The sequence below is a fragment of the Trachemys scripta genome, chromosome 4, assembly GCF_013100865.1.
Source record: "Trachemys scripta elegans isolate TJP31775 chromosome 4, CAS_Tse_1.0, whole genome shotgun sequence".
Taxonomy (NCBI): domain Eukaryota; kingdom Metazoa; phylum Chordata; order Testudines; family Emydidae; genus Trachemys; species Trachemys scripta.
In genome coordinates this window covers 28764514-28777157 of record NC_048301.1, presented here as the reverse complement: position 1 = coordinate 28777157, position 12644 = coordinate 28764514, and the positions used below count along the sequence as shown (strand labels likewise).

Genomic DNA, 12644 nt, shown 5'->3' with positions numbered 1-12644 from the left:
AATATAGAAAAGATTGTTGCACAAATGGCAAAAGTACCCAAACCATGTTATGGACAACAGTAAAACAAGCACAAAATCATACAGTAATGCTGAAGTATCAACCCTCATCTGAAATGTCTTGACCTGTGTCATACTCTTAATATTTTAATAAGCTCAGGGTGTTTTTCCATTTGAGCTGCCGACAGACCATGGTGTCTTGTCCGAACACATGAGATAAGCAAGGTCAAGACTTCTTCTTCTGGCATTGGATAGACAACCATAGATGCCACAGACAGTAGTATGGGTGACACACTTCTATCATCCACCATCCATCTATCCATTTGTGGTATTTTTAAGGCACCTACTCCTATCATCTTGGTACTTAAAAACTGTTCCTTCTAAGTCAATATTTAGTCAATGGCCCTGCTTCATGCTGAGGGTCCCTTTGCTCCTAGAAGTACTGAGATAGAGCCACAGCAGGTGTAAATTGTCTTGGTTTCATTGAAATTGACACTGGCTGAGGATCTGCCCCACAATCTTTAGAAGAAAGCTGAAATCCCTGGCCACTTGTGGCCATTAAGCAGCCCGTGGCACTTTTGCAGGACTAGGGATAAACAATGTGGATGAATAAATTCTGCTTGCCAACATTCCCTCTGCAGTGTGTGATACATGCATTTTTCTTCACTAACTAAAACCCAGTTGTGTTCTACAGCATAGTTGGTAAAGAATGGCTGCTATGCTCTGTCCCAAAGAAGGCTCAGTTTCAGTAGTGTATGAAGTGGTCCCAGTACATCTGTTTACTCCAGGTATTTCCAAGGCACCCATCACAGTGGTATCTATATATGAGCCTAAGCTCCGCATCTAATAGTGCTTCTGGATGGTGGATGCTTGGGACATATTATGGGTATAAGCAGCAGAGAGTATAAGGTGCTATCAGAACATCAGAGAATGTGGTGACGTAGTGTGTGGAATTTAGTAACTTCCATGTGGCTGCTGAGAAAGGAAAGGTTTTCGTTTCAAGGGATTAGAAACTGGATATAGGGACTCTCTAGGTTCTCAGGCCAAATCCCGCCCAGCACTGATTAGAAGTGGCTGCCATCTGAAAGCTGCACAGTAGCCTACCAGTGATAAGTTTGGAGGTCCCAATCTAGGTAGCAATGGATAGATGCTCACATCACAAAAACCATCACAACTGCACAAATTGGACCCTTTTGGGAGATCTCAGCAGAAAAGCCTGCCTCATATGTAGAGTGGATCCTTCAAGGTCAGACCTGAAGCACGTTACCATGTCACTGTGGGGATGTTTATATTGTCCATGCGGTGCCTGTTTTATAGATACTAGAAGACTTAGCTTTGGGGGGCTGTCAGGACAGCACCTTTCATGAGCACTTAAATCATACAAAAATGGCTTTTATTTTTGTTTAACTTAAGTACTTTAGTCATGTTTGCATTGTGTGTGTATGAAAATGTATGTGTATGTATGTATGGATTAAGCTCTTGCCTAGTTTAACTACCTGTTTTTCAGTTACATAAGAATTGCCAGATTGGATCAAACCTAAGGTCCATTTAGTCCAGTATCCTGTCTCTGATGCTGGCCAACACCAGATGCTTCAGAGGAAGTTGGAAGAAACCACACATTAGGCAGATGTGGGATAAAAATGATCCCCCTACCCCGAGAATGTCTCCTCTTTAACTTAATATTTAGAACAGGGGTTGGCAACCTTCGACATGTGGCCCATCAGGGTAATCTGAAGGCGGGCTGCGAGACATTTTGTTTATGTTGACCGCCCGCAGGCACTGCCCCCCGCAGCAGTTCGCCGTTCTCGGCCAATGGGCGCTATGGGAAGTGGTGGGCTGCGGGGACATGTGGGCTGCCGCTTCCTGCAGCTCCCATTGGCCAGGAACGGTGAACTGCAGCCCCGGGGAGCTGTGGGGGGCAGTGCCTGCAGACAGTCAACGTAAACAAAATGTCTCGCGACCTGCCTTCAGATTACCCTGATGGGCCGCGTGCCAAAGACTGCCAACCTCTGATTTAGAGATTGGCTTAAATCCTGAAACATGAGGTTTTATAAACCTTCTAAAACTTTTTTAGTATTTACTTCTGGATATTCTCATTATCCATTTCAATGTACAGTCCCTTTTTGAATCTTGCTAAATTCTTGGTCTTTATGACATCCTGCAGTAATGAGTTCCATAGTCTATGCATTAGATGCATAGTCCAGGCATTATAGTCTATGCATAGTCCATCCTGATGTGCAGAAAGAATAGCAGGTATGGCAGGTGACCAGCTTGGTTTAACAGTGAAATCTTTGAGCTTAAACTCAAAAAGGAAGCTTACAAGAAGTGGAAATTTGGACAGATGGCTAGGGAGGAGTATAAAAATATTTCTAGAGCATGCAGGGGTGTAATCAGGAAGGCAAAGGACCAATTGGAGCTGCAGCTAGCAAGGGATGTGAAGGGTAACAAGAAGGGTTTTTACAGGTATGTTAGCAACAAGAAGAAGGTCAGGGAAAGTGTGGGACCCTTACTGAATGGGGGAGGCCACATAGTGACAGATGATGTAGAAAAAGCTGAAATACTCAGTGCTTTTTTTGTCTCGGTCTTCACAGACAAGGTCAGCTCCCAGACTGCTGCACTGGGCAGCATAGTATGGGGAGGAGGTGACCAGCCCTCTGTGGTGAAAGAACAGGGTAAGGACTATTTAGAAAAGCTGGACATGCACAAGTCCATGGAGTCAGATGCAATGCATCCGAGGGTGCTGAGGGAGTTGGATGATGTGATTGCAGAGCCATTGGCCATTATCTTTGAAAATTTGTGGTGATCGGGGGAGGTCCCAGATGATTGGAAAAAGGCAAATATAGTGCCCATCTTTAAAAATGGGAAAAGAGAACCCAGGGAATTACAAACCGGTCAGCCTCATGTCAGTCCCCGGCAAAATCATGGAGCAGGTTCTCAAGGAATCCATTTTGAAGCACTTGGAGGAGAGGAAAGTGATCAGGAACAGTCCACATGGATTCATCAAGGGCAAGTCATGCCTGACCCACCTGATTGCCTTCTATGATGAGATAACTGGCTTTGTGGATATGGGGAAAGTGCTGGATGTGATATATCTTGACTTCAGCAAAGCTTTTGATATGGTCTCCCAGAGTATTCTTGCCAGCAAGTTAAAGAAGTATGGATTGGATGAATGCACTATAAGGTGGATAGAAAACTGGCTAGATTGTCAAGCTCAACAGGTAGTGATCAACGGCTCGATGTCTAGTTGGCAGCCAGTATCAAGCGGAGTGCCCCAGGGTCAGTCCTAGGGCCGGTTTTGTTCAACATCTTTATTAATGATCTGGATGATGGCATGAATTGCGCCCTCAGCAAGTTCACAGATGACACTAAGCTGGGGGGAGAGATGGATACACTGGAGGATAGGGATAGGGTCCAGAGTGACCTAGACAAATTGGAGGATTGGGCCAAAAGAAATCTGATGAGGTTTAACAACAACCTTAGAGGTTTTTAAGGTCAGGCTTGACAAAGCCCTGGCTGGGATGATTTAATTGGGGATTGGTCCTGCTTTGAGCAGGGGGTTGGATTAGATGACCTCCTGAGGTCCCTTCCAACCTTGATATTCTATGATTTTATGATTCTAAGGACAAGTGCAGAGTCGAGCACTTAGGAAGGAAGAATTCCATGCACCGCTACAGGCTGGGGACCGACTGGCTAAGAAGCAGTTCTGCAGAAAAGGACCTGGGGATTACAGTGGATGAGAAGCTAGATATGAGTCAGCAGTGTTCCCTTGTTGCCAAGAAAGCCAACAGTATATTGGGCTGTATTAGTAGGAGCATTGCCAGCAGATCAAGGGAAGTGATTATTCCCCTCTATTCAGCACTGGTGAGGCCACACCTGAAGTATTGCATCCAGTTTTGGTCCCCTCACTACAGAAGTGATGTGGACAAATTGGAGAGAGTCCAGCAGAGGGAAACGAAAATGATTAGGGGGCTGGGGCACATGACTTACGAGGAGAGGCTGAGGGAACTGGGATTATTTAGTTTGCAGAAGAGAAGAGTGAGGAGGGATTTGATAGCAGCCTTCAACTACCTGAAGGGGGGTTCTCAAGAGGATGGAGCTAGGCTGTTCTCAGTGGTGGCAGATGACAGAACAAGAAGCAATGGTCTCAAGTTGCAGTGGGGGAGGTCTAGGTTGGATATTAGGAAACACTATTTCACTAGGAGGGTGGTGAAGCACTGGAATGGGTTACCTACGGAGGTGGTGGAATCTCCATCCTTAGAGGTTTTTAAGGCCCAGCTTGACAAAGCCCTGGCTTTAGTTGGGGTTGGTCATGCTTTGAGCAGGGGATTGGACTAGATGACCTCCTGAGGTCTCTTCCAACCCTAATATTCTATGATTCTATGATAACAGTGTACAAGAATAACTCTCGTAGTAGTAAACATCTGGGATATTCATTCTTGCATATATACCAACCCATTGCAGTATACAAGCATCTCACGATCACTAGCAGGGATTGAACCTTGGATCTTTAGCACCAAAAAACACAAGCCGCTTCATACTGCATTGCTGAATCCTGAAGCTGTGAACAAGCAGCAGATGTTGTAGTTGCTAAGGCCAGCCAGTAGAGGGAGACATGATCACATGTACAGTAACTCCCCACTTAACGTCCTCTTGCTTAACGTTGTTTTGATCTTATGTCCCTGCTCAATTACATAACATGCTCCATTTAAAGTTGTGCAGTGCTTCGCTATGCTTTGTCCACAGCTGGCAGCCCCCCGAGCTGCTCCCCTATGCCTCCCGTCTGCCAGCAGACCCCACGGATCAACACCTTCCCCTCTTCCCCCCGCCTCCTGCCCACGGCAATCAGCTGGCTTGTGGCATTCAGGAGGGAAGGGGGAGGAGCGAGGACTCCACATCCAGGCTCCCCTCCCTCCCCTGCCTTCTGAACACTGCAAACCAGCTGATTGCTGAGGCAGGAGGGAGCCTGCACTCCGAGTCCTCCCTCCTCCCTCCTGCCCCCTGGACATCGCAAGCCAGCTGCTTGCTGGGGGCAGGAGGGAGGGGGGAGGAGCGAGGACGCAGTGCACCTCCCTCCTCCTTCCCCTGCCCCCGGCAATCAGCTGCTTGCAGTGTTAAGGAGACAGGGGAGGGAGGGGGAGCCTGCGTGCCGTGTCCTCGCTCCTCCCCCCTCCCAACTGCCTCCTGAACGCTGCAAGCCCACCGATTGCCACAGGCAAGAGGCAGGGGAGGAAGAGGGGAGGAGCGAGGACTTGGCGTGCAGAGTAAATGGGGGGGGGGAAGGAGGGGAGGTAAGAAGAGGCGGGTTAAGGGTGGGGGGTTGGGGGAAGGGGTGGCGTGGGTGGGCCGAGGGTTGAGTCCCCCACCCCTGGTGCTTGCAGAGTAGGGGAAGCTGCCGCTGCTGCTGCGCAACATACTTCTCCTAGCCTACAGAACCTTCAGCCTCCTTGCCTGCCTCATTGTCTCCAATGCCAGTGGGCTGTGGCTGTGTGGGGTAAGGCGGGGGCACCTCCCAACTATCATGCCATACTGTACAGTATGGCAAAAAAAAAAATTCCCTGGAACCTAACCGCCCTCCCCCCCATTTAAATTCATTCTTATGGGGAAATTGGATTTGCTTAACATCGTTTCACTTAGAGTCGCATTTTTCAGGAACATAACTACAACATTAAGTGAGGAGTTACGGTGTTAAGCCAGTTTACCACACATTGCACACGAATTGCATAATGTATAAAATGATTTGGAAGTCAAACACTGAATGGTTTGTTTCAATCTGTAGAGGAAATGTGTAGCTATGTTTTATAATCACAAACCTTCCTAAAAAGCTCCACTTCCTGCAAACAAGGACTCTGATGAATATGCTAACAATATCTCAGTGAGGCAGCCTGCAGAGAGACCCACTGAGGTTACAGCAGCACCTCCTTATCCACGTTTTTCATTTTGCAGAGTATAATCAGAACCAAAGCTCTTTTGTTATAAAAAGAAAATCCCTCTATATTTTAAATCAGGATAAAAACACATCTGTGGTTATTGGTTCAGTGTTTAGGTGGGCTGGAATGTTTCATAATCATGTCTATTTGCTTTTGCTTTAAAAGAAAAAAAACAAGCAACCAGAAAGATGTAACAGAAACCACTGGAGCCTTTGGAGGACACTGAATCCTGGCATGTGATATGAGCATTGCCTTTTGTAACCTTAACCCATCCCACGTGCTTGCAGTCAGTAATAAAGATCAGTCCAGCACTGCTGGGTTTCACACCTGAGTTACAGACCATTAGGGCCAAATTTTGCTTTCAGTTACATTAGTGCAGCTCCTGTGAGATTAGTGGGGTTGCACTAGAGTAACTGAACAAAATTTGGTCTATAGAGTGCATAGAAGATTCATAGAAATAAAACTACAGTCTCCTTTTGATTAACTAGAAGCTACATACATAAATACTCAAAATAAGAATAGCCCCCTAACCACTGACAGTTTTTTTTTCTAAACAAAGTGACAAAAGTAATGAAGGAAATAGGTATTTTCTACTTTTAGATCCCCCCCCCCCCAGATTCTTGGAACAGATTTTTCACCCCACCTGAGTTCTGCTTGGATGCAGTGGAGGATGTTGGTTCCATGATCCTGAGCTGCCCAGCACAAGTTAAAGTGGCAGAAGAGTAGTCACATTGGGATGGCAACTGGCCCAGGAGCCACCTCTGCCAGCTTTCTGTTGGTGGAGAATTCCCCTGCCCAGGTAGAATTTGTCACTATCTATTTCCAGGTGCTTTTAGTCAACTTGCACTATGCACACTTACATGATATAAAGTGTATGGAGTGGACCAGAGAATGTGTCCCTTTATCATTAGAAGTGTTTGTCAGAATTATTGGGCCAGTTCCTATGTTGATTTAAAAGAGCGGATCTCCATTCATTTCAATTCAACTATTCCCATTTACCCCAGCTGAAGATCTAGCCCAGTGTCTTTGGACCCAGAAAGTATTTAAGAGAGAGTCTCACAGCTTCTTCCAAAGGGCTTTGGAAACTATGTTTAAAATCTTAAGTAACATAATATACAAATGACATACACTGACTAGTCATGTGATGTTCTAGTGACATTTTCTGTACTTTAAAAAAAAAAATCAGGACTACAACTGGATCTAGTAAGAGAAAAACAATAGATTGCAGGCTCCTCGTGATTTAAAAAAGAATCCTGCAGGGGGTCAAGGGAATAGGAGATGGAGTCTTTAACCACAGAGGTTGACGGTTTGAATTCAATAAAGGTTGATTGATATTGTGCAAAATATATGAGCTTATGGTTGTGTGTGGTCGTGATGTCATGAGCTGGTGGGTCACAGTCTAGTATGAATTGTACAGGTGTCCTCTTGACAAAAATCATCATCCAGATTAGAACCACTATAAGCATCTCAGAAAGACCCCCGCCTGCTGTCTCCAAAAAAAAAACCAAACCAAACCATGTTGACTGAGCCTCCTTGGGGGTCCCAGTGTGGGGGCAGGAGCGAGGGTGGTTCCCAAACTTGCACAGCCACAGCCTGCTCTGTGGAAAGGGAACTTCAGTGCCCAAGTCTCTTAGTCCAGTATCATTTATCAACTCATTAGAAGTCTGAGAGGTTTTAAACAGGGATATGCTGCAAAAGGATTGGGAACTGTGGGGGAAAGGACAGAATTAGGCAAACCAAACAGCTTCCAAAAGCTCAAACAAATGTCACCCCAAACTTCCATTTTTAATGTTTGTATCCTTAAAGTATTCAGGACTTGCTTTTATTTTTCCTTTATTTCAGTGCATCTGGACCGGGCTCTTTTACTGCAGATGTCAGGCGGGGGAGGGGGTGTTTTCCTTTTCCAATTGCAATAAAAACAGGGTGTTTTAATGAGATTGCTGTGCATAGCTATGCTGCGGAGTTATTCCCTGGGCAAGCAAAGCCCAGCCAGCCACCCTCAGCGAAGACACTCTCCCTGCACTGAGGCCCTGATCCCCTCTGTGTCCCGCGTTCTCTTTTAGAACGCGGCCCAGGGTTGCTAGGGGAACGCCGAAAGAGGCCAGCTACTGAAAGGTAACTGTAGCAACAGCAAACTCACCTCCTCCCTCTTCTCCCCCTCCCCCCACTCTCGCCCGCCCGCCTTCCCCCGACTCTTGTGCGTGAGCTCTGCAGGAGCTTTGCAACACGTTCTGAAGCTGCTACTAAAATAGACTGCTCTGCATCGCTCGTGCAGTTAAAACAATGCACTTCTAATTGCTTTGTTGTAGTTAGACGTCTGTTGCAAACTTTTCCCCTTCTGCAGCAGGAGAACGACGCTGCAACGCACATGGTTTGTGCATGAAGTATTGCAGGGAGGGAAAGTCGCTAGCTAGATTCCCGAGCTCATCATGAGTGACCTGGAGTCCCTGGCAGTGCCAAGGAACGATCATCCTAGGTACTCACTGCAGCTGGAAAACAGAAGGAGGAACGTTTTTGTAACCCAGTTAGGGGAACACAGGTAGGTGATGTCACTTGCACTCACGGTTTTATTTCCTTGAATCTAAAGTCTAAAAGGGGAGTGTTAAAGTGAATGTGCCTGTGAGACCTGAGTTTCAGAAATTGAATTCCCCTTTCCCTGTGTGTTTCTAGACATTTAGAATAAGAAGAACAGATTGATTAGTATTGAAGTAGCCTTTACGTAGACATATAAAAATAGCTCCCTCCCCTGGGGATCTGCCTTGACTGTGGAGTTTGTGTCTCAGGGGCTGAGCTATCTTGGATGATGCTTTTAGGCTGGACAATTTAGTCAGATTGAAGCCATCTCAGTTTCGACTATAAAATTATTGTTTGTAGCATCTGAACGTGTCCATGTATTGTATCTGAATCGATCTTGCAAACCCAGAGTAGAGTAGAAGACAGCAAGGCACGTAATCATTTAAACTTACAAGGTATAGAAGATAGTATGGAGTCTATTTAAAAAACAAACAAACCCAACCATGCATAATGAGACTCATATGCACAATTGGCAAACTCAGCCCTGGAAAAGTCCAGGACAAATCTGGGAAACTGAATATGTGCAGCAGCTGCTGCATATGTGTGTCCTGTTAATCTGTCTAGTTTGCTGTTTGTAATGTGGCCATCAGTGTGATTTCTGTTTGCCAACATACTGTAGTTGTGACATAAGTATGAATCTACCATACTCTGGTTGACTTGCTGGCTGTCTAAAAAGTCATGAGAGGTCAAGTCCTCATGTGTTTTGGCAGCCATTTCTTTTTTTATAAAACATCTTTTCAAAAGAATAAGTAACATACCAGACATGCCCATTAGTTCTAATTGTGCACATTTAAGGGCCATATCTAGAGTTTTATAGCACCCTAGACTCAAATATTTCAATCCCCAGTAATACAAGGCTCAAGGCTTCTAACCCTCATGACTACAAACAAACCAAAATGGAAAATGATAACTTGAGACATTTTGCAGTGGGATTAATCTTGTAATGGAAACTTAAATTCTTGTTCCAGTTCTGCCTGACTCTGTGCCCAGGGGCAGGTCACCAACTGCCAATGTTTCACTTTTCATATTTGTAAAACAAAAATAACATTCATCTATCCAGGTACTTATGTGAACATTTGAGAATACTTCTGTATGTCTCACGGTGTTGTGAGAGCACTAAATTGATCTTTTATACAGTGTTTAACTAAGGACACCAGGGCAAACTTCTAGTCTTAAGAGAAGGAAACCTTTAATGTGCACACAAGAGGTCTCTTTCAGAATCTCACACTATAAAGAGCACTGAACTCAACTTATTGGCCATAGAAAGATGAAGTGAGTCTACCCTATTGGGATTTGAACATGTGGATTTAAGTTTTATTAATGACCTTGGCACAAAAAGTAGAAGTGTGCTAATGAAATCGCTGATCATACAAAGTTGAGAGGCATCATCAATACAGAGGAGGATCGGAATATTATACAGGAAGATCTGGATGACCTTGAAGACTGTAGTAACAGAAATGGGATGAAAGTCAATAGTACAAAGTGCACGGTCATGCACTTAGGGTCTAATAATAAGAATTTCTGCTACAAGCTAAGAGCTCATCAGTTTGAAACAAAAAAAGAGAGACCTGGGTGTGGGGGTCGATTATAGAATGACTAGCCATCAATGTGAGGCAACTGTGAAAAAGGCAAATGCGCTCCTAGGATGTATTAGGGAAGGCATTTCCAGTAGAGATAGAGAAGTATTAATGCCATTGTACAAGGCGTTTATAGGACCTCCTCCGGAATACTGTGTACAGTTCTTGTCACCCATCTTCAAGAAAGATTAATTTAAAGTGGAGCAGGTGCTGATTAGGGGAATGGAGGGCCTATCTTATGAGAAGAGGCTGGAAGAGCTTGGCTTGTTTAGCCTAGCAAAAAGAAGGCTGAGGGGGCTTATGAGTGCTCTGTATAATTACATCGGGGGTAAATACCAGGGAGTATGAAGTGCTATTTAGGCTAATGGATAATACTCTCACAAGAACAAGTGGATATAAACTTGCCATGAAAAAGTTCAGGCTGGAAATTAGAAGAAGGTTTCTAAACATCTGAGTGGGGTGGTTCTGGAACAGTCTCCCACTAGGAATTATGGGGGCAAATAACTTAATTCTCTTTAAGAGAGAGCTGGACAAATTTGAGTATAATTGTATGAAGGAGTTGCTTGTGATTGGGGGACGGGGGAAGGGGCAGGGCTCAACAGCCCTGGGACTCACTCCCAGTTAATACAGGGATGGCCATGACTAGAGATGGTACTCTGGTGAGGTGGGCCAAGGCTCTGAGAGGGCACTGAGCATTCTCTCTCTCAGGTGCTTGGATGGCTGGTTCTTGCTCATGTGCTCAGAGTCTAACTGATCACCATGTGTGAGGTCGGGAAGGAATTTTCCCCCAGTAACCTTGGGAGGTTTTCGCCTTCCTGTACAGCGTGTGGGTGCAGGTCACTTGCCAGCTACACCTGGGTCCATCTCACTTAATCAGTTCCCTGCCATGGCAGGGGATTGGGCATTGGTGCATCAATCCCTCCTATTCTCATGCCTGTGGTACACAATAGGCTGGTCTCTTGTGGGTCTTGTTTACTTTGGACTCATTTTCTTTGTTGGGTTTAGTGTGTGGGTGCTGAGTGGTGTTGGTGGCCTGTGATATACAGGAGATCAGACTTGACAATCTAGTGTGGTCCCTTCTGGCCTTAAACTCTGTCACTCTGATCTGGCCTGTCAAAAAGGTGTCCTTAATTCTCTCCATGTAAAGGTGACTCTCATTTGTTTTCCCAGGGAAGAAGAGGATAAAGACGTTACTCATATCCCCATCATCAGCGAGGTTAGATGTGGGGTTTTTTGCCTCCTCCTTTTGTGTCTGTGTGTCACAGGAAACATAGTTCAAGAGGTTCCCCTTCAACAGGGTGCTGTGTATGTGTCATCAAGACTCAGATCACCTGTGTCTGTCTATATGGGAATTGTATGGCCCTCATTGGTGTAGGATCTGAGTTTGGTGGCTGGATAGCTGCGTAGGGCACCTGAAAATTTGGGGCACCACCGGGACCATAGGCGATGACTTCTCATCTTGCCCGGGGATGCTGTACCCCATCTGCTCCAGGCCCCGTCCCCACTCCACCCCTTCTTCCAAGCCCCCGCCCCACCTCTTCCTGCCTCTGCTCCATACCCATCCCACCTATTCCCTGCATCCTTCCCTGAACGTACCCCATCCGCACTCCTCCCCTTCCCTCCCGGAGCTTGAACGCCGCATATCAGCTGTTTGCGGCACTCCAGAAGCACTGGGAGGGAGGGGGAGGAGTTGGTAAGCGCCGGGCCGCTGGGCGCGAGAGGTGTGGGGGGAGGAGGGTTGAGGGGAGGAGCTTGGTGCCAGTTCCCCATGGGTGCTCCAGCCCCAGAGTACCCACCCACGGAGTCCACATCTATGACCGGAACAGCAGGTAAGAGCAGGTCGGCTCCTGCACATCCAGCGCATGCTGCAGCCTCCTTACTAGGCAGAAGGCAGGGGCCATATTCACAGAGCCGAATGTGCCGGCTCAGGGGTACCAGTTGCACTGGTATAGGTGCACCAGTATAGGGGCACCAGAATTCACAAAGCCAAATATGCCAGCGTAGGGGCACTAGTTTAATAATACTGCATAGGGCCCCATAAATCCTAAGGACAGCTCTGTAGGTGAGACCGTGGAACCCTTCTCTTCAGTAAAATTACCTCAGCGCCACGTATCAGTTGCTGAGGTAATGTGATGACATAGTTGCAGAAAGTTCCTTGAAAGGATGCTGCAGACAGCTCAGACAAGAGTTCTGTTCAAATGTGGGCCTCTCAACCCTGGCCAAGCCAGGTCATTCTTTATATGGGGGATTTCTTTTGCAAAAACACCTCAGTGCTCTTTTTCATACACACAAATACGAGAGGCCAATTAACAAAGAGCATTACCAAACCAGTGTGGGCACCAAGCCGGAAAAATATATTCTGATAAGGAAATAAATTTCAGCTTCAAGCTTCCAACTTCTATGGGCCCAATCCTGACATCTTTAGTTAGGAAGACTCCCACTGACCTGAATGGGAACCTTGCTGTGGACCTCAGTAGAAAGTAGAACAGACTTTTATTAAGGACTTCAGGACTGGGTTAAGAAAAAAGACAATGACAAACCTCCTGAGGGTTTAGTGACACCTGCTAAT

The 12644-nt window shown here is 46.0% G+C and overlaps 1 protein-coding gene across 5 annotated transcripts in view; it reads left to right on the top strand.

Annotated features, from left to right (window-relative positions):
* Positions 1-12644, top strand: part of CCDC197 (coiled-coil domain containing 197) — a 44328-nt gene that overhangs the window by 12472 nt on the left and 19212 nt on the right. For 4 of the 5 annotated variants that reach the window (XR_004645438.1, XM_034768050.1, XM_034768046.1 and 1 more), the window contains 2 exons: positions 8269-8463; positions 11246-11291. Coding sequence is in view for 4 of the 5 variants with exons in the window: in XM_034768050.1 (XP_034623941.1) it covers positions 8354-8463; positions 11246-11291 (156 nt within the window). In the remaining variant the exon portion in view is untranslated. Of the gene's footprint in view, positions 1-7766; positions 8040-8268; positions 8464-11245; positions 11292-12644 lie in introns of all 5 variants that reach the window. The other variant, XM_034768049.1, reaches the window with a different exon arrangement.